General features: G+C 41.7%; 1 protein-coding gene and 1 pseudogene across 4 annotated transcripts in view; both read right to left on the bottom strand.

The window, feature by feature from the left end:
- The window catches only part of OSBPL3 (oxysterol binding protein-like 3), a 124223-nt gene that overhangs the window by 17569 nt on the left and 83971 nt on the right, over positions 1-22683 (bottom strand). For all 4 annotated transcript variants that reach the window (XM_006832205.1, XM_006832204.1, XM_006832206.1 and 1 more), the window contains 3 exons: positions 21462-21712; positions 17810-17947; positions 1796-1859 (listed from right to left, as the gene is read on the bottom strand). In XM_006832205.1, the coding sequence (XP_006832268.1) occupies positions 1796-1859; positions 17810-17947; positions 21462-21712 (453 nt within the window). The remainder of the gene's footprint in view (positions 1-1795; positions 1860-17809; positions 17948-21461; positions 21713-22683) is intronic.
- Positions 14519-14908, bottom strand: LOC102814491 (annotated as a pseudogene).

Below are 22683 nucleotides of genomic sequence, written 5' to 3'. Positions count from 1 at the left end.
ATTAGTCCAAAGGACTAACGAATCATGTGAACCCCAGCCTCCACTACCCTGAGACCAGAAGAACCAAATGGTGCCTGACTACCATAATTTACTGCTCTGTTAGGATTACAATAAAAGGTGCTGGACAGAGAGGGAGGGGAAAAAAAGGTACAGTAAAATTTGAAATGATAAAAAAGAATTATTAGACATACTGACGGAGCTAGAGACTGAATGATGGAGTTCCTGAGACTGTGGCCCCTGACAACACCCCAAGCCTGGAAGTAAACCCACCCCAAGGGATAACTTGCAGCCAAACAATGGACAGGCCTGAAAAGTGAGTAGTACCATCAGAGAGAAATGTACCCCTCAGTACGATCAATCATAAGAGATGGAAACAGTACTGTTTTCTCCAAAACAAAGCTTAGAAGGTACAAAGGGACAGGAAAGAAGAATGAATGGGAACAGGGAACCCAGGAGAGCAGTGGAAGAGTGCTGTTTCATTGAGGGGATTGTAAACAGTGTCATGAAACAAAATATATAGAAAATGTTTCATGGAAAACTGACTTGTTCTGTACACTTCCACCTAAACTACAATCAAAGGTTTAAACAGTCCTTAAAAACAAAACAAAACAACTTAAAATAATTGGAACTAAGACCACCCAATGGGGGATAAACAAGTTTTTGTCAATAAATGGTGCTGAAACAACTGGAAGCCCATGTACAAAAGGATGAAGTCGAATCCCTACCTCACACCATAGGTTAACTAGAAGGGGACCAAAGAGCGAAATATAAAACCGAAAGCTATAAAACTCTTTGGAGAGACTACACTTGTATTGGTAATGGTTTCTAGATATAAAACTAAAAGTACGAGCAAACAAAAAAGAAGAAGAAAAACAAGATAAATTAGAGTTAGTCAAAATTATAAACTCTTGTTGTAGCAAAGGCCAGCATCAAGAAAGTGAAAATAAAAGTCACTGAACAGGAGAGAATACTTACAAATCATATGTCTAATAAGGGACTTGTATCTAGAATATATATACAAAAGTCTTATAACTCAATAATAAAAAGACAATGCAACTTAAATGCAAATGATCAGTAATCACATGGAAAAATGCTCTATATTATAAGCAGAAAAGTAAAAAACAACACCACAATGAGATGCCACTTCAAACTTATTTAGTATGACTATAATAAGAAAAAAATACTATTTTCTAATTATTTTATAACAATGTTCAGAGAAAACTCAGCATTGTAATATGTGATTTCAAAATATAAATTTGAACCTTTCAGAAATAATAAATCCGCTGACTGTTTAGATGCTAGTAAACAACTATAGCTACTTAGTGTCTCAGGATATATGGTTACAAGATATAGAATGTATGCGCTGCACTGCAAAGTTGGTTTGAACCATAAAGTTGGCAGTTCAAGCTCACCAGCCACTCCTCGGAAGCCCTATACAGGGTCTCTATGGGTCGGAACCGATTTGATACACTTAACAACAACACAACAACAAAAGTAGGATATATAAGATACAAGTAGTCAAGGAATGAAATAGAGGGAACATTACAGGAATAAATTACGGTAGTCCTGATAAAGATTTAGGATTCCTTTTTAAAGTGAACAACTACATGATACTAGTGAATACTTATAAAATCGAAAAACATCAATTTCGGTTCAGAAATGAGTGATGAGAGATTCATCTAGGAAGGCCCAAATCCAAGAGCCACTTCTGATCTTAACAACTATGTTTAGTGATTTCTGAATACATCTATTACGTTATAAAAATGATGGGAGGTCAAATGTATTTGCACGTTACCTTGCCAGAAAACAAAATGTCTAGACTCCGCGTGACATGCAGAAATAGGTGGATGATGGCTCACCTGAAACAAAACACCAAAAATGAGTTTGTGACTATCAAGAAATCTATTCCTTCTCCCCGGCATTGAAACTTCACACAATGTATGGTGAAGGGCAGAGTGGTACAAAGGGAGAGCTGATAGAACTATGGAATAAGCATTGGGTTGCTAACTGTAAGGTCAGAGGATGGAGCCCACAGCTGATCCACAGCGGAAAGGCTGTCTGCTGCCATGAAGATTTAGTCTCGGAAACCCTTTGGTCTATAGGGTCATTATGAGTAGGAAGAGACTCGGTGGTAGTGACTGGGGTGATACAAAGAGTCAACACACTCAACTGTTAACTGAAAGGTTACAGGTTTCAAGTCCACCGAGGACCTTTGGAAGAAAGGCATGTTGATCTCCCCAAAAAACATCCACTGAAAATGCTCTGGAGCACAGTTCTGTCCTGACACACATGAGTAGGAATCCAGATGATGGCAAGTGATTTGGTTGTCAGCGAATTAAAACATTTTTGCTTCCTTACACAAATATGTCCTCAAGAGGGTGCTCCTGATACACTTAGCACCTAATTTGCTCAAGTCAAACATAATCCTCCATGGCAGTATTGTCAGGTGGTGAGTGATGAGAAACCAGTGAAAATTAAACCAGAAATATACAAGGCCTGCTCATTTATAGACCAAAGAATTTGACCTGGGTTACCAGTATCAAAATCTCCATTAGCTTGTTCTGAAAGTACTTGCAAATGTTTTGTTAAAACATTTTTTAAATGCTATTTCTAAGCAACATAAAAACACTACTTCTCTGGCTTAGTAGATTTCACTCTTTTGAAAACTCTGTATTGTTTCAAATTATCTATTAGAAAACCAATCCAGTGTAAAAATTTAAGTGTAATATTCCTATAAAAAACAAACAAACTCCTGTTTTATTCAGAACTGAGGAAGCTATAGACACAAAGGCTCCACAGTTATATACTTCATTATCTTTGAAACACTGAGGCACATATCCTCATCTTACTGAAACCACAGTGACTTTTTCTTTAAATCAAACTTGAAGATACGTTATAACAAACGCCACTCATCCCTTCTCTCTTCTTTTCCCCCACCAGCTCTCAATGCCAACAGTGGAGTTAACTTACATTTTAATTTTAAATGGATCATTACAGATCGTATTCCCATAGAAGCAATATAATAAAGGAATTTTTTTTTTAAGGTGGCATCTTTATAGTTATGGCTAAAAGTAAATCATCAGAGTGTATAAGAACTAGAACCCTCTTCTGCAAAAAATTTAACTCCCTTAAAACAGGGACCAATGTATTGTCCATATGAATGTTCTTAAGTGCCATCATGTCAGCTCCAGCTCACAGCAACCCTGTATAACAAACAGAGGAGGGGAACTTTTATCTACCAAAATTTGTAACATCATTCATGGGCCATACAAAATTATCAACTTAAAATTTAGCCAGCTTTATTTGGTCAAACATTTAATTAACTCAACCCTAATGTTATGGCTAAGGAGCTCTGGTAGCGTAGTGGTTACGAATCGGGCTGCGAACCGCAAGGTCAGCAGTTTGAAATTACCAGCCGCTCCACAGGACAAAGATGAGACTTTCTGCTCCCGTAAAGATTTACAGCCTCGGAAACCCTGCACAGGGTCACTATGGGTCGGAACCGACTCGACAGCACTTAACAACAACAATGTTATGGCTGGAGTCCTGAGTTAATAAGCCAGACTGCAAAGCTGTTTGAACTTCAAGGTCGGTGGTTCAAGCTCACCAGATGCTCCTCGGAAACCCTATACAGGGTCGCTATGGGTTGGAACCGACTCGATGGCCCTTCACAACACAACAATGTGATGTCTGGAACTGCAGTTGCCTTGTACGGCCAGACCAAACTATTTTGAGGGCCTTATATGGCCCCTGAACCAGACGTTCCCCACCCCTGCTGTATAGGGTTTTAGAGGAGTAGCTGGCATGTTTGAACCACTGATCTTGGGGTTAGCAATCTAGTGCTTATTCTCTATCGCCACACCAGGGCTCCATATGAATAACAACACTGTTATGTAATAAAGTGTGCATTGTTGTTAAGTGTTGTGGAGTAGGTTCCAACTCATAGTGACCCCGTGCAGGGTTCGGAGGCTTTTCAATCTTTGCTGTTGTTATTAGTGCTGTTGAGTTGGAACCGACCCATAGCCACCTTATGCACAGCAGAACGAAAGACTGCCCGATCCTGGGCCAACCTCACTACTGTTGCCATGCTTGAGTCCACCGATGCTGCCTCTTTACAACCCATTAAAATGCAACTTTGACCTTTTAAAATGACTGAGTTAGACTGATGAAGCAGTGTTTAACACAGTGCCTTTAAGGGTCTGAAGAGATGCTTTCTAGAGGAATAAACCTCAACATTCAAATACCAATCATTTTGCTTATTTCATTAAGGGTTACAAAGGTCTTTCAGAAGGATTTATATGGTTCATATCACTTTTATGATATTTACACAGTTTTCTGAGAAATGTAAATTGGTATCTTATTTCTCTTTTGATATTTCCTCCCAGCAGGTATTTTACTCATGAAACATTCATGGAGCATCTGCCATGTGCTGCACTAGGGTCCGTGAAGAGTGGGAGTTTTTATTTAGAGTTCCACAGATCTGGGTCTTAACTGCGGTACCCCATTTACTGACTATATGACCTTCATTCCTCTTAGCCTCAGGTACCCCTCTGCTGGTGGTAGTGGTGGTAGCTGTCACGGGAGACCCCACGCACAACAAATGGAATGAAATGTGGTCCAGTCCTGTGCCTTCCCGACAATTGAGTGAAGCTGACTGCTGTGATACATAAGGTTTTCATTGGCTGGTTTTCAGAAGCAAATTGCCAGGCCTTTCTTCCTAGTCTGTTTTCGCTCTTAAGTGCCGCTGAAATCTGTTCAGCACCACAGGAGCACCAAGCCTCCACTGAGGGACTAACTGATCATGAGGTGCATTAGATGGGAATCCAGGAGGGGAGGTGACAATTCTACCCCTGAACTACCAGTTCCCCAGCTTCACCTGTAAACAGGATGCTTGGGGTGGGCTGTGGGATCAGCACTGGACTGCTAACTGCAAGGTCGGTGGCTTAAACCCACCAGGGTTTCTTGGAAATCCCACATAGAGTCGCCGTATGTCAGAACCAACTCAATGGCACTGAACACCATCTGTAAACAGTGTTAATACCAGTGACTTTGCAAATTAAAATAAACTAACGCATGTAAACGTTCAATGTTGGTAATAAGGCAGAGACTAAATTTTAAGTTTTTCATGAGTGATGTCTCTACTTTGTCCTCATGGCAACCTGGTGCCTTAGATCTTAGGACTTCTATTTTATAAATTAAAGGAAGTAGGGGCTCTGTACAGTAAAGAACCTGCCTGGTGCTACAAAGTTAACTAATGGCAAAGGCAGCACTGCTAACCAGGTCCCTGCCTATACCTCCAAAGCTCCTTTCTGTATGTCCAGCTTCCTCTCTATTGTTGGTTCTGACTCATAGTGTAGGGTTTCTAAGGAGCAGCTGGTGAGCTTGAACCACTGACCTTGTGGTTCAAACCGATCTTGTAGTCCAGGGCATTAACCTGCAGTGCCACACCAGGGCTCTCTATGGCTGTGCTTAAAATTGGGCTCTTGTCCCTCCCCAAAACCACAGCACATCATTAAAGTACCTCTAACAGACATTTGAAAAAGACTCTTGTTAAATCTGACCTTTCTAACCTTTCGGAAGTCTCATTTGTATCTTTGTAAAGCAAAGTCTGAGGATACCTCTGGCTTAAAAATGCTATGATTCTAACATCTGTTTTCAGTGTCTTTTTTGAACGCCAGCAAAGGTGGAGGCAGATGCCAGCCAATGTGAAAATATTATTTAAAGGCTGTAACTTGAATGCTCATGAAAAGGGGTACTTATTTCTTCGTTCATCATTTGATGGTAATTGTTCTAAAATCTTCTGCCATCGAGTTGATTCCAACTCAATGCGGACCTATGTCCAGAAACCAAGGGTTTCTAAGACTGAAACTTTATGGGATGGAGTGGCTGGTGGGTTTGAACAGCTGACCTTACAGTTAAGCAGGCCTGTACTTATCCTACAGCACCACCATGGCTCCTTAAAGTCTCCTGGAGTAGAGAATAATAAGCACAATCTAACCTGTGTGTGTTAGGATGGGACTTGGTTGAATTTCTTTACAGTGGATGAGTTTGACCCAGCTCTAGAGTAAACCCCATGTGTTAACTTATTAGATAAATAAACCCAATTTAGATTAGCTTTTTAGCATCTCTCTCCATTACCTCTGCTCTGTGGTGCTCTAGGGTAAGCACTTGACTGCTAGCCACATAGTCGGCAGTTCAAACTCACCAGCCCATCCTTGGAAACCCTATATAGGATCACTATGAGTCAGAACTAACTCAATGGCACTTCATAACCACCACTACCCCTATCAAATTAAGCAATTCTGACTAATAAGCATTCAAGAAGTTACTATGTATGTTTTTTTATTATGTAACATTTACTTAATAAGACCATGTATCTTTCCTTGTACAAGCTCCAATTTAATGAGTTTCCTTCAGAGTTAAAAATTCTTGCAATATATTTGAATATCTGAGGTCTTTCTTCAACCTCACTTAATCATTTTGATTTATGCTTTGAATGTACTTTATATGAGAGGTAGGTGGTAAAGGAAGAAGCAAATGAGGAAAGGCTATTTAAATATTTGCATATTTTATAAGGGTTTTGTTTTTGTTTTGTTTTTTAAATCTCTCACATTTAGGAAAATATCCTCAATTGTATCATTTCTACACTGCAGTTGTCCAGTTGTTGTTAAGTGCTGATGAGTAGGTTCCAACTCATAGCAACCCTATAGGGTTGTGAGGAGCAGCTGGTGAGTACGGACCACTGATCTTGTGGTTAGCAGTCCAGTGCCTACCTGACAGCACCATAACAGGATGCTGGAGTTGTCCAGAGGTTATTTCGGTATAGTCTTCCTAGTTCCCAACTCACCGACAACAGCTGATGGCAGCGTTGAGGGAAGGGTACAAAAATCACCCATGGAGGGGACCTGGGGCTCATTCATCTCATGTCATTTATCAGACCTTTCTCATCGACAATGTGTCAGACACTGTTCAAGTTACTGAGGATATGATATTACACAAAGAAGCAGGAGTCCTTGCAGTGCAGTGTAGGATGGGTAAGGCAGACAATGAACAAATTTGTGCACTTGGAGGATGACAATGCAAGGCATGAGGGTGGTGTGGTGAATGTCCCTCCAGGCAGGGTGGGAAGGGCAGGGGGCTCTCTAATGATGGAAACCTAAGGCCACAAGGAATCAGAAGGGTTTCAGCCATGCACATTCTGGGAGAAACACTACCCAGACAGAGGAGGTAGCAAATGCCCAGCGCTGGGAAACTTCTGTCTTGTTCTCAGGGAAGCACAAAGGGTGCAATTGAAAGATGGGGGTTGGGGGACAGTGGTAGGACACACGGCCAGAGAGGGGGCTGGAGCAGGATTATGCAGGGTTTTGAGAACTGTGTCAGGATGTGGGAATTTATTCCAAGTGTCTTGGAAAGTTGTTGGAGGGTTTAGAGCAGATCTTGCTTCTGTTTAAAATGACCACTCTGACTGCTGGTTGAGAAACTGACCATGGGGACAATAAATCAGCTGATGTCCGGTCACTGACCTTGTGCTTGGGCTAGTTGGGGAGTACCAGCAAGGGATGCAGAGAAAATGACTAGCTTTGAACATATTCTGAAGAGAAACCCAGGATGGATTTGCTGATGGATAGGAGGCAGGTCATAAAAGAAAGTGCAATTCAGGATGATGTCAAGGCTGTAGTCCTGATGTTATTTTCTCTTCCTCTGTTCGTAGTGAATCACATATTTGATACATGCATGTTATTGTTGTTAACTGCCGTTGAGTTGATTCTGACTTATAACTGGTGGGTTTGAACCACCAACTTTGTGGCTAGTAGCCCAGTGCTGATCCTACAGCATCACACCAGGACTTTTGACACACACAAAGCTTCATACAAAAAGCAAGAAACAAACAAGCGCAGATACTGCACTTCACCTGAAAATATAAAACACTGCAAAGCCATGGCTTAGTCATCGCCTTGGATTCGATTTATTTGAACAGTTGGAAGTTTCCTCTAAATGTGTTTTTTTTTTCTTTTCTTTTTTTTCCCTTTAATAACCAAAAATTTATTCTCTCATGGTTTAGGAGGCTAGAAATCCAAACTCAGGGTGCTGAGTCTAGGGAAAGACCTTGTCTTTGTGCCAACTTGGGAAGGAGAGACAGCCTTGTCTCTTCTGCTCCTGAGCCTGGGTGTCTTTAACAAATGGGAACACTGAACCCTGCCTACAAGTAGATAAAAGAACTACCAGAGTTGATGTGGGTGTATGATTTGTAAGTCTGTCCAAGAATGCAGATTCAGAGTTCTCCACAAGAGCACCCAAAGAGTGAAGAAGAGCTGAACCTACAGAGCAAAGAAAAGATAAAGACATCATTTGAATCACTTACAGGCTATACCAGATCCACTGTAGAGACCTGGGGTGGCACTGTAGGAGAATCACTGGACTGCAAGGTCGTCTGCACCTCAATGTCACCAGCCGCTCCTCGGAAACCCTATACAGAGTCCCTATGAGTTGGAACTGACTTGATGGCACTTTAACAACAACACACCCACCATACCCACTCTCACGGAGTTGATGCTGACTCATAGTGACCCTGTAAAGGGTTTCTGAGACTGAACATGTTTACCGGAGCACAAAGCCTCATCTTTTTCCCATAGAACGGCTGGTATGTTTGAACCATCAACCTAACTCACAGCGCTACCAAGCCTTCTTTGAGTCACTTGTTAAGTGGCGTCAGATCAGTTCTGACTCATAGTAACTCTGTACAGGGTTTCCAAGGGGCAGCTGGTGGATTTGAACCACTGACCTTGTGGTTCAAAGTCCAGTGCTTCTACAGCATCATGGCAGGACTCCTTTTGAATCATTTAGTGGTGGTTATGTGCCGTGGAGTCGGTTCCAACTCATAGCGACCCTGTACAGGGTTTCCAAGGCAGTAAATCTTTATGGGAGCAGAAAGCCTCATATTTCTCCCATGGAACAGCTGGTAGTTTCGAACTGCTGACCTTGAAGTTCACAGCCCGATTCATAACCACTACGCTACGAGAGCTCATGCTAGTAATCTTATCAACGCCATTCAACTTTTGTGACACAAAGTCTCACCAGTAGGTGATGACATTGATGAAAATGATTTGAATAATTGGAACCTAGACCACTGACATTTATGTGAGTAGAAAAAGCTACTTTTAGATAATAGCTTAATTACATATCCTTTAGATACCAAACGTTTCCCAAAGGTACCCAAAAAACCCAAAAGCAGGCCAAGCTAACTGAAATGGATTTCCTGGGTCCTGGGCTCCCTGGACAACACTCAGAAACAGTTGTCTGTCAAGCAGCAGGGAAATGAGCTAGGAATAGCCTACCAGCAGGAGACCCAGTTTCTGTCCAGGGAGGAAGGAAAGAGATTCATTCTGAATTCCCCGTTTTTTCTGGGCTTATGTAGAAACCTACATTTCTTGATACAAAGGAAACTCCTTCCAGAAGAGGTAGAACAGCTAGCCAGTTTGTACACACCATGGGAATGTTTATGATTTAAATCCTGAATGTTCCTCCTTCACAGAGGCTACTCCCCAGCTCAGAGTGGGAATTGAGAACAGAGTTCCCTGTGAGTTTGGAGAAGGAAAGTTTTAAGTGACAGGTACAAGGCCATAGTTGGAACATTACAGAAAAAGACTATTCCAACCTTCAATATCCAGCGGCCCCTGTAGCTGACTGAGGACAACTAAATCTACACAAAACCGGTTGCTGTCCATCAGACTCTGACTGATGGTGACCACATGTGTATCAGAGGAAATAGATCTGGGTGGACTAGACCTTCAAACTTCCACTCAGCAGCCAAATGTGTTCACTGTTTGCACTACCTAGGGTCTCCAAATCTCCAGGAGAGACCCCAAAAGCAGAAAGGACACCGGACTAGAAGACAGAAGGGTGGTATCACATTAGCTGAGGGGCAGAGACATGAACCCCTCCCGGCCTTGATTTCCTTACCTATATGTGGCCCCTGCCTTGCCCGCCACATGAGGTATTTTAAGGATTAAAGAGGACAATGTGCAAGTTTGAAAAGTATAAAACACTCTACTAGCCAAAACGTTGGCAGTTTGAATGTATCCAGGGGCGCTTTGGAAGACAGGCCTGCTGATCTGCTTCCAAAAGGTCACAGCCTTGAAAATCCTGTGTTGTTAGTTCTTGCTGCATGCTGTCGAGTCAGGTCTGACTCACAGCGACCTTGTATAGGGTTTATGAGGAGCATCTGGTGGGTTTGAACCACCAAGTTCGTGGTTAGCAGTCAGTGCTTAGCCTACAATGCCATACCAGGACTCCCTGTGGAGCAGTTCTATTCTGCACACATGTGGTCACCCAAGTCAGAATCAACTTGATGGCAACTAACATGAACAACAACAATCCTAATACTTTATGTTACATGGGAGACTTGAACTACAAATGTTGTCTCTGGTATCTGACCACATGAGTCATTTTGATGATATGTTTTAGGGTCTTTGAGATGAGAAACATTGAAGAGACACAAACTGTGTTGGCTGTGAAGTAGCAATTCGCTTAGCTTTGTTTGCCGCTCATCACCCCAAATATCTACATACCTAGCAAAACTGCAGAGCAACAAAATCCAGTGTCTTGGAGGGAAGGGACAGCCATCCCTCTTCAAATCATCCAATTCTGCCAAGTAGGAAACTCGGGAGAAAAGCTGAGTTAACAAATGCTTCTTTTGAGGTCCTTAGCTTGGAGATAGGATTCTTATCAATGCCCTCCTCAGAATAAACTTCTAACCAAAAATCTTAATTGGCAGGTCAAATCAGTTCCAACTCATAGAGATCCTATGTGCTCAGCATACAGACTGAAACACTGCTCAGTCTTGGCTTATCCTCACAATCATTGTTAAGCTTGAGCCCACTGCTGCTGCCACTGAGCCAATCCATCTTGTTGGGTATCTTCCTCTTCTTCACTGATGCTCCACTTTACCAAACATGATGTCCTTCCTCCAGGAACTGGTTCCTCCTGATAATACATCTGAAGTATGAAAGGCGAAGTCTCACCATCCTGGCTTCTAGGGAGCATTCTAGTTATACTTCTTCCAACATAGATTTGTTTGTTCTTCTGATAGTCAGTCCATGGTATTTGTAATATTCTTTCCCAACACCATAACTCAAATGCATCAATTCTTCTACAGGCTTCCTTACTCATTGTCCAACTTTCACATGCATATGAGGCTACTGAAATTATCATGGCTTGAGTCAGGTGTACTTTAGTACTCAAGCTGATATCTTTTCTCTTGAACACTATGAAGAGTTCCTGTGCAGAAGATTTACTTAATGCATCAGCTATTTGACTTCTTCACTACTGCTTCTGTGAGTGCTGACAGTGGTACCAAGCAAAATGAAGTATTTGACAACGTCAATCTTTTCTCCATTTACCGTGAGGCTGTTCTTGGTCCAGTGGTAAGGATTTTTCATTTAACAATTAAGTGCAACTCATATGGAAGGCGATGCTCTTTGATCTTCATCTCTAAGTATTTTAAGTCCTCTTCACTTTCAGCAAGCAAGGTTGTATCATCTGCAAATCATATGTTGTTAATGAGTCTACCTGCAATCCACATTCTTCTTCATATAATCCAGCCTCTCGGATATATGACTGACTACATATAGACTGAATAAATATGATGAAAGAATACAATCCTGGCACACAGTTTTCCTGATTTTAAAGTATTCAGTGCCCCCTTGCTCTGTTTGAACATCTGCCTCCTGTTCTATGTACAGGTTCCTCATGAGTACAATTAAGTGTTCTGGAATACCTGTTCTTGAGATTTTATCCATAGCTTGTCATGATTCACATAGTCAAAAGTTTTTGCATACTCAATAAAGCACAGGTAAACATTTTTCTGGTATTCTCTGCTTTCAGCCACGATCCATCTGATGTGGCTGAAAGCAATGGTATTGCTTATTCCTCATCTGACTCTCAATCTGGCTTGACCTCTGGCAGCTACCTGCTGATATACTGTTGCAGCTGTTTTTGAATTATCTGTAGCAAAATTTTACTTGCATGTGATATTAATAATATTACCTGATGATTTCTCCACTCCACTGGATCATTTCTCTTTGGAACGGGCACAAATATGGATCTTTTCCAATTGGTTGACCAGGTAGTTGTCTTCCAAAATTCTTGGCATAGATGAATGAGTGCCTCCAATGATGCATCAGCTTGTTGAAAGATTTCTAACTATTTTCTAACTCCAGGTCTTTGCATAGTTCATTAAAATACTTAACTTTGTCATATCGAGCTGCCCTTAAAAAGACTTCTGAAGGCCTCATTGACTACTCCTTCCTGAGTTCCCTTCCTGCCACTGTTTCAATTTCTCAGAAGCAGGCTACAGGAATGGTGCTGAAGGATGAAACTCTAGGTTTCAAGATATCCAATCCCAAATTCCCAACTAGATTTCATTTTCCTAAATTACTAGTATGCAGCCTCGGAGTGTCATAAATCTTGCAGTTATGTGCTGTCCAGTCCAGTTGATTTTGATTCCTGGTGACCCCATAGGTTCAAGGTTGTGACCTTTGTGGAAGCAGATGGTTACATCTTTTGCTCGTGGAGTGGGGGATGGGTTCCAACCTTTCAGTTAGCAGCCCATCTCCTAATCTTTATGCCACCAGGGTCTTTCCCATATATCTTGTTGCCCCCTGATACCAGAGTTCTCCTCTCACCCCTTTTATACTTCTTACTATTATCCACATGGTATTACTGTTACCAATACTATGTTTGCTATTGTTGTGTGTCATTGATTTGGCTCTGACTCATAGTGACCATGTATACTATAGATAGGGTTTCTGAGGCTATAAATCTTTAAAGTAGAAGAAAGCTTCATCTTTCTCCTGCTAAATTCCTGATACCTGCCAAGTACAGTTCTAAAAATTAACATGTATTGTCTTAATTCTTACCCCTATGCTTCTACTATACAAATGAAAAAGGAAAGTCTTTTTCAGTACAGGAGATGAAGTCTTGCCACCCTCCCTTCTAGCATCTAAGCAGCGTTTTCGTTTTACTTCTTACAATATAGTTTTCTGGCTTTCCACGGTACTTTCAATATCATTTGCCAATACCATAATTCAAATATATCCATTCTTTCTCAGTCTTCCTTACTCATTATCCAGATCTTGCATACACATGAGGCAAACGAAAATACCATGGCTTGGGTTAAGCACACCTTAGTTTTATTCCTCAAAGAGTCATCTTTGCTTGTTAAAGAGGTCTTTTGCAACGGATTTGTTCATTACAATAGCAGTTTGGTTTCTTGACTGATGCTTCCATGGGCCTTGATTATGGACTCAAGTAAAATAAATTCCTTGGCAACTTCAATGATCTCTCCGTTTATCATGTTGTTGCTTGTTGGTTCTGTGACGATTTTTATGTTGAGGGTAATACACACTGACGGCTATAGTCTTTAATCTTCATTCAATAAGTGCTTCAAGTCCTTTTCCCATTCTTCAAGCAAGGTTGTGTCGTCTATACCATAGGCTGATGCTACGTTATTCTTCATCTAGTCCAGCTTCTTGGATTATGTGCTCAGCATACAGACTGATTAAGTATGGTGAAAGGATACACCCCAGAGGCCCATTTTTTCTGATTTTAAAGCATGTAGTACCCATCCCCTTGTTCTGTTTGAACACCTGCCTCTTGGTCTATGTACAGGTTCTGCATGAGCACAGTGAAAAGTTCTGGAATTCCTGTTCATCACAATGTGATCCATCATTTGTTATGATCCACACAGTCCAATGCCTATGCACAGTCAATAAAATACAGTCTTTGCAGATCCATACAGTAGATATACTGTTGTTGTTAAGTGCCACTGAGTCAGTCCCAAATCACAGCAACCCCATGCAGGGTGTCTGAGGAGCAGCTGGTGGGTTTGAACTGCTGATCTTATGGTTTGCAGTCCAATACTTATCCTGCAGTGCCACACCAGGAGTCCAGAGAAGATATAGGATATCTTACTTTAGCATACTAAAACATAATACATGCTTTCTAGTTTTATCTGATGAAACCATTCCTAAAGTTCATCGGTCTTTTAAACACTCCTCTTATTACTCTATCTTCAAAGGTATTTGAAAAGCTGCCTTTAAGTATGAAATTTACTATACTGAGTAATAAGTACTTTATATATCAGTGTGTTATTTCATTATTTCATTTCATTTCTGCTATACTAGAACCTATAGATGAACCCTGGTGGTGTAGTTAAGCACTGGGCTGCTAAACACACAAGCTTGGTGATTCCAATCTAACAGTTGCTCCATGGGAGAAAGAAGATACTGTTTTCTGCTCTTGTAAAGACTTAGTCCTGAAAACCCTAAGGCTCACTTCTACTCTGTCCTATCTGTTTGCTGTGAGTCAGCATTAACTCAACGGCAGTGTGTGAAACGTACGAGCCAGGCAGTATCGTTTCCATTTTTTTTTTGGGGGGTGGTGGTGGTGGTGAGGGGTGGGTGTGGATGAGAGGCAGCTGCCTTTATTGAGGACCGGGTCCAAAGGCATACAGCTGACTTCAGTCAAAGGTCATGTACTTGATCTTGAAGTTGCCATCAGCTTCCAGGAAGTTGATATTCTCCAGGTTCAGGCAGTTGGGGAACTTGAACATATAGCCATACGGCAGCTTGATGCTCAGGTCAGTCTGGTCACAGGAGATGCACACCTGAGACACCGCCAGGCTGGAAGGGGAAAGTCGTCTCCCGCTGCTCAGCATCCTTGCTGTTACACACGATGGTGTTGATGATCCCATGGGCATCGAAGCGGGGGTTGAGGTGCAGGCACAGTTTGTTGGTGTCTTTGCCCAGGTTCCGCATGAAGCTCTTGTGTCAGGGGCCACCTCACTCCACACTCGGAGACACTCCCTGGGTTTGAGATTCAGGTTGCTGGTGACCAGACCGCAGGCCATGGTTGGGGGCAGTGGGTGATACTGGGGTGGCTGCACCAGCTGTCTGAAGACTGGTGAAGTATCATTTCCATTTTACAGATAAAGAAATAACTGAGACTCAGAAAGTTTACTTAGTGTGATACATTTTGTGTCAACTTGGCTGGACCAAGATGCTCAGTGGTTTAGCAGTTAAGGTGTAGCTATCACCTCCATGATGAGATCTAGTATGATGTAATCACCCCATGATGTAATTGGATGTGATCAGCTCTGATCTGATGTAATGATCCTGGGTTGTAACTCCTCACTTCTATGTTAATGAGACCAGGTGCAATCTATGGGATTAAGTTGTATGTTGAATCAATCTCTTTTGAGATATAAGAGATTAAACAAGCAAGCAGAAGATGACCTACTACCACCAAGAAAGAAAATCCAGCAGCAGATTCTGTCCTTTGGACCTGGGTCTCTACACTGTGAACTCCTAGATCTAGGGAAAAACTGATGCCAAGATGCATAGAGATCTCCAAGGAACACCGGGCCTACAGATGTGGAAAGGAGATATGGACGTTTCCCCAAAGCTGACAAAGACAGAAAATCTTTCTTTAGAGTTGGTGTTCTGAATTTGGACTTTGCAGCACTAAGACAAGTACATTATTGAGACCACACACAGAGGGTAGGTGGTAGGGTTAGGACTTGAAAGCAGGTGTATACTATACTCAGAACACCCTGTGCACTTAGCAATGACCAGATCTGTCTTGCGTATTGCCTTGGGATCCAGTTCATGGACTTAGAGACTTAGTTACATAACCTCGTTGCATCATTGAGTCCATGTGTTCAGGAGCTCTGTTTCCTTTCCCTGTGTCACCATAGGAAATCACAGGCAGTTCCTGAATGTGGCCCTGACCCATCAGGACTCCAGAGGATTGAAGCCTAGCTTTATACAAGCTCCTATACCTATTCATTCTATCTGGATTGTCTGATACAGTTTGGGGCTATTTTGGGTCCCCTTTTTTCTCCCCCCACTTGATACCATGGTAACCAAATTATATTTTCATTTATTCTCATTCCATTTTAGGTTTGATATTTAAATAACCCAGTTGAAGTTGAATCCAAGTATCTTATCTCTTTAACTACTGATTTAACTCCCTACTTCACCAATATTAGCCATGTTTTCTTTTTAGTTTTAGCTTCTAACTGGGAAGATACTGAAAATATGCTTTGGGATTATTATATTCATTCTTTTTTCAGCTCCAACACGACTGCTTATAATTTACAAGCAAGGTCTTCAAAAGTCTCTCCTTCATACCACTCTTTCCCTCCCACCCCCGTAAAGCAAATCAATTTATAAAGAGGGCAGCAAGATAACACGAAGAAAAACACTATTTTAGGAATCCACTGCCCCTTTTCCTCAGTTTTCTAGGAATGGGGAGGAGAACTATATCAAAGTAATGATGTTTAAGATTCCTACACTGATGTTTACAGACTCACAGAGTGAGCACACTTGGTTACTTAGTGAGGGGCTGTGTAGTATGTTCAGTGTGAGAATTTTAGCTAAACATTCCCTTACCAGTAGATACTTAAGATAGTCCCAATATCCCACTAACTGCAAACGATGCTATCATGCATGGATAAATAAAACAAACACTTATGTTATCCTTTGTTTATCAGACAATGTGTAAGTGTTCTATGGATGTTGTTATTGTTGTTATGTGCTCTGGAGTCGGTTCCAACTCATAGTGACCCTGTACAGGGTTTCCGAGGCTGTAAATCTTTATGGAGCAGAAGCCCTCGTCTTTCTCCCGCAGAACAGCTGGTAGTTTCGAACTGCTGTCCCTGAGGTTCACAGCCTGATTTGTAACCACTACGCTACCAGAGCTCCTTACAGAGCTAGTAAAAGCGAGATTTGAACCTGGACTGCCTGGCTCCAGAAACCCATCTTAAACATGAATCAATGCTAATCCTTTAAAGGAATGAGTCTAATGGGAACTCAGACAGCAGTTTAGGAAGGGTCATGCATTAGATGAGGACAAGAACTGTCATCTGCTATCCACCCCATCCAACTACAGCATCTCAGCACTGGGACCAAAGATGGACACACGGCAAATGCGCTATGACTATTGAGCGAATAAATAAGTACAGGAATGAATGATTGCCCTTAAATCACAATCAGTAATGCAATGATTTGATGCTATCTATTCTAGTGGGGGTGTTCTTGAGCGAGGAAGGCTGTCAATTAGTTAAATCTCTACATTGCAGCTAGGGAAAAGCTCCAAGGTTGGCAAAGTCCTCACTGTGACTTTCAACAGAAAGTGCATTGTCAAGCACACAGTTAAGTGACTGCTCAGAATTGTTGTTGTTGTTGTTGTTATGTGCCGTGGAGTCGGTTCCAACTCATAGCGACCCTGTACAGGGTTTCCGAGGTTGTAAATCTTTACGGGAGCAGAAAGCCTCATCTTTCTCCCGCGGAACAGCTGGTAGTTTCAAACTGCTGACCATGAGGTTCACAGCCCGATTCGTAACCACTATGCTACCAGTGCTCAGCATTACTAGGTATTTAAAGAGTCCTGTTGTGACACTGTGGGTTAATGAACTTGGCTAGAAGGTCAGTTTGAACTGCAAGGTTGGTGGTTCAAGCTTACCAGGTGCTCCTCAGAAATCCTATACAGGGTCACTATGAGTCGGAACCAACTTGATGGCACTTAACAACAAGGCTCATGGGTGGTGACTAGGTTTCAGTGGAAGGGAAACTGATACTTGTCCTTTATGATTTAAAGCACTGTACTTATCTCCGTTGCTTTGAAGCCAGGGAAGGGGTGTGTGTGTGTGTGTGTGTGTGTGTGTGTGTTTGGGAAATGACTATTTCAGAAGCCCATGTATCGACATATAAGCAACTCCTCACAAGAAACAAAAATGATGTATATCTACCTGCTCTGAAAAAAACCGGAAGCCCTTGTCTTCACGAATGCACTCGTATGTTTCTCCAAGAACTGGGTTAAATGGCTTGCTCCCAGCTCGGAAGTAGCTAGATGCATATGCTGAGACCGCGAAGGCCGCCATGTATACCTAGAATAGAGAGGAGAGAAGTTTCTGTAATTTCACTGTCACCAAGAGATTTCACCAGCAAAGGAAGAAAACGTCGACTTCTCTCTTTATGGTTTTATTTCAAAACATCAAACGCCTGGTCAGTAACAGGTTCAAATAATGCTCATTTGGTCCAGAAACAAATTAACCATACACTGAAACATCGCCTCTTTGTTCCGATGCCTAAAAGCTGCTAGAGACTATCAAGATGATGATAATTATTAAATGAACTACATCACGTCTTGAACTAGCAAGTCCATCATTATTTGCTAATCCTTACATCATTCTAAAGCATTTAAGCCTTTTGTGGTTGGGATGGGAAGGGCATTAAAATAAAAAGCCAGATGTCTTTCAAAATTTAGGAGTAAGCCTCTCAAATTTCACCACTCACTATTCGATACTGTAGAAATCTAAAAGCTCAGTCGGATGAAGAAAAATCTGTGAGTCATCGTCTCCTGAGCCTAGAAACAAGGCACATGATACACAGGAGCACAGAACCGTCCCAAAACCAATTCCGATGCGCAGTGACCCTGAAGAAGGTTTCTGGGGATGTAAGTCTGGACAGGAGTAGACAGTCTCATTTTTCTCCAATGGAGCAGCTGCTGACCTGGTTAGCAATCCAGTCCTTATCTTACACTGCCATCAAAGAGAGCAGCTATATCCTTGCTCCACATAAGTACCTTTCCTCTGCTTCTTGATTCCCAAAACCATTCCCAATTCTTGGTGACCCTGTAGGATAGAGTAGACCTCTTTCCCTAGGGTTTCTGAGACGGCAAATCTTCATGGTAGCAGACAGCCTCAGCTTTCTCCCATGAAGTGGCTGGGGGTTTGAACCACTGACCTTATATTTAGCAGCCAACACTTAAACCAAAGTACCATCAGGGCTGCTTTGAAAAATAAAAAAACCCACAAAAGTCCTGGGAGGCCAAAAAAATCATCCAAGAAAGGAAGGAAAACGATAAGTGAACATGAAATCTACAAAATCTTTTGATGGCCTTCTCAGAGGCTCTCATCACTGTCAGCAGTTCCCCTCTGACCCCATCCCTCGAGGCACCAAAGACCCATGTATTTCTTTCTCCTCTCCTCTTGTTCCTTTACTTTTGCAAAAAAAAAAAAAGGTAAAACTAAGTAATCATAACACATTTTCCTTTTTAATACTGAGCAACCACCTCAATGTTTCACCTTCCCAGAACATTCATGAAATTTCTTATACTGAATGAAAGTTGAATGCCTTTCATAAATGTTCTAGAGTATAATATAGTTAAACTGCGCTCCATGGGGTTTTCAATGGCTGATGTTTCAAAACTTTCTTCTGTGGTGCCTCTGGGTGAACTTGACCCTCTAATCTGTAGGCTAGCAGATGAGTGTGTTTACTGTTTGCAACACGCAGGGAGGCTTCTTTATACATGTTCATAAGTCATGTGACCTTTCCACGCCTTCCACTCAAGCTTTGGTGCTGCCTGCAATAGGATTCAACTTACCACCATGCACACCTGAATGCTATGAAGCAGCTAGATAGCTTTAAACATCAATTCACTAGGCTCAAGTCAGTCCCATCTGTGACTGCCTTTGTTCTTGAAAGCTGGGTGTCTATTCCCTTTGCTTCCTCATATGTGACCTGCTAAACAGTAATGTCATACTGTCATGTTACCTGCTAAACACTAAGGTCACAGTAAGGCCATGTGGTATGTTGGATTAATCCTGACTCATCTTCACAATTCAGAATAGAACATTTATAAAAGAAGACTGGGTCGCGTCATTCATAAGAGGTGTGGGGAAGAACGGGGGCGGGAGCAGCTACAATGGAGCATCCTCCTTTGGGAGGTGACATGACAGAATCTGTGCAGGGCACAAGCTGACCCATAAAGTGAACAAAATCTCCTAGGTTAGGTTCGGCTCAATGCCAACTTGGACTTGTCCTTCCCCATGCTTTGTGTAGCCTTTCCCTAAACTTCTCCTCAAGGTCACTGATGCCAACCACTGAGATGACAATCTAGGGGATCTCTAAGAACAAAACACCTTAAAGAATACTTTCATCTTCAAAGTTAGCTTTTTCTTTAAAGAAAAGAACTATCCACAAACACTGAGTTTTAACACTTCAGAAGCTATTTGCCTTCCTTTTCTAGGGAGAAAAATCAGTCAAGAGATGAAAGCCCACAAACAAACATACACACAGAGCCTGCTTTTCAATCCTACCCGTATTATCTTTAGTATCAAGGAAGAAGCCTCTTTGATGGGAAAAGGCCCCTGAGACTCCGTGGAATGACAATGGATGGTCCTTTCAGCCAGCCACTAAGGTTTCCTTATAATCTTCAAATCAAATGAAGCTTCAATGAGGGCTACAACTGCAGAATGCTTAAAATTGAGAAAAGAATGACATCCTCTATCAATGGGAGGCTGTCGGCACGCTTGCTTACAAGGGAGCTCTGCTGGACCACTCAAGACAGGACACTTATTCTAATAGAGCCAATTAGCCAATGTCCAGGATGCGGGGAGACACTGAGGTCTCAGCATCCCACGAAGACAAAAACCCAGATGCTCACAAATTTTGTAGAAGCAAAAGTGGAACAGTCACCTTATTTTAAAAAAGAACAGATCCGTCAGAATCACAAAAGGGGAAGGATTAGAACACTTGGAAAGTGCACACACAAAATAACTCCAAACCAGTTGTTTTCAAGTCAACTCTGACTCATGGTGACCCCATGTGTGTGAGAGTGGAATTGGGCTCTATAGGGTTTCCAATGGCTGATGTTTCAGAAGTAGACTGCCAGCCCCTTTCTTCTGAGGAGCCTCTATGTAGATTTAAATCACCAACTTTTTTATTAGTAGCCCAAGTGTTTTACTACGCCATTTGTGTTACCAGAAGCCCAGATATACCTGGAAGCCAATCATCTGTGACTGGAAAGCATACTGAATAGAGAAGTCAAGATGGATTACTCTAGGGTAAGTTTTTTTTTTTTAACTACTCTATAAAAATAAAGATAAATATAAAATAAAATGAAAAGATAAAATAAAATAAAATGAAAAAAGTGAAGGAGTTTTGTTTGTTTGTTTGAATGCAAAAACCTCCTCTCTGACTGTTTCTAAAAAGTCTAGCAGCTGACAGGGCACTTCTAAAAATAAACCAAAAAAATCTCAAGGGAAATTTACCCTGAAAGAGAAAAACAATGAGAAATTAAATTCTATCCACCCAGGGTAGTAAAAATAAACACACAGACGGACAGCCCTGAAGATGTGTTTTCCAGACAGGCATATCAGACAATCCCATGGCAGGCTGCTGGAGAATGAGGGTCCATAAAACCACCGAGCAGAACTACTTCAGGCACCAGCTGTCAAAGACAAGCCCTCAAATGGCAAATCCTGACAAGGGGAACCAGACGTCGCTAAGAAATGAGACTGTCCCCAGAGCCATCAAAGTGAACACCAGCAGCCCATCTTGGTGCCTCAGGGCAGCAAGCTGGGAGTGGGGGCAGTGCTGTTGGAAGGGGTTCCTCACCATCCGTTCCAGGGGGCTCGGAGTCTGTGCAGCCTTGTCCAGCAACTCGCTGTACTCCAGCTCTTCGCAGAGTCTCTGCAGCGTGTTCAGGGGCTCGTTTAACTCCACCGGCATCGCCACTTTGGACAGATCCTTGCCGATGTTGTTTCTCAGGATGTTCCACAAACTAATGTTACTGGTGTTGGGGCATGGCGCTGGTAAGCAGGTTCTTCTTTTGGATTTCACTTCTCTGCCACTTTCGAGAACAGGCCCTGGAAATGAAATGAGCCTGGTTGTTTCTATAAAGCTGTAAATTTTATAATTAAAAATCAAATCCATAAATCAAACCTTAATCATTTGGTAGCCAGAAAATAAATCAAAAGAGTCTGAACAGCTATTATATACACTAAAACAGAATTTACTTATAAGGTGGCACTTGGATTCCTATTCAAAAGCGAATGCCTCGTACTTTATGCACACTTATGATAAAACTGAAAATTGGATTTCTATACTAACAGCAGATTACTGTTTATTTATAACAAACAAACAAACAACTTTTTAACTCTTTTAAAAAAACTCTAAATTTGAATGAAAACAACCAAGTTTCATACAGGAAAATGATAAAGGAAACAAAGGTCATTCACGATTCCGCCACCAAGAAACAGCAGCCATTGATTCTAATAATATTTTCATTTAGTGTTTTCTCTACCCATATATCTCATATTATATACATCATTTTATATATCCTGCCCCTCCAGTTAACACATAACTATGTTGTTGTTAGGTGCTGTTGAGTCAGTTCCGACCCACAGTGACCCTGTATAGGGTTTCTGTGATCATAAACTGCCCACCTTGTGGTTCAAACTGACTTTGCAGTCCAGCGCATTAACCCACAGTGCCACATCAGGACTCCAATGTAAGTATGTACCCAAATAATCTGAAAATTTCCCAGAGTATCATTCTGAATAATAGAATGACCCTGTTATATGAATACGCCAACATTTACCAAACCATTATCTACTGTTGGATTTTTAGGTTTCAGTATTTTTCTAAGCTGGGAATAAAACTCACACACTAACTGACTGCATTTTGGCTGATCTTATTAGGACACACAGACATGGGGTTAGTATGTCATGTCTATGAACATTTCTAGAGTTTTGAGTCATATGATCAGACTGTTTCGGTTTACACAATTATCCGCAGCATATACAAGTCCCTCTCCCAAGTCTTTCCAAGCTTATCC

The sequence above is a fragment of the Chrysochloris asiatica genome, unplaced genomic scaffold (assembly GCF_000296735.1).
Source record: "Chrysochloris asiatica unplaced genomic scaffold, ChrAsi1.0 scaffold00006, whole genome shotgun sequence".
Lineage (NCBI taxonomy): Eukaryota > Metazoa > Chordata > Mammalia > Afrosoricida > Chrysochloridae > Chrysochloris > Chrysochloris asiatica.
The sequence above is the reverse complement of the archived record's forward strand: the minus strand, read 5'-3'. Positions and strand labels throughout refer to the sequence as shown.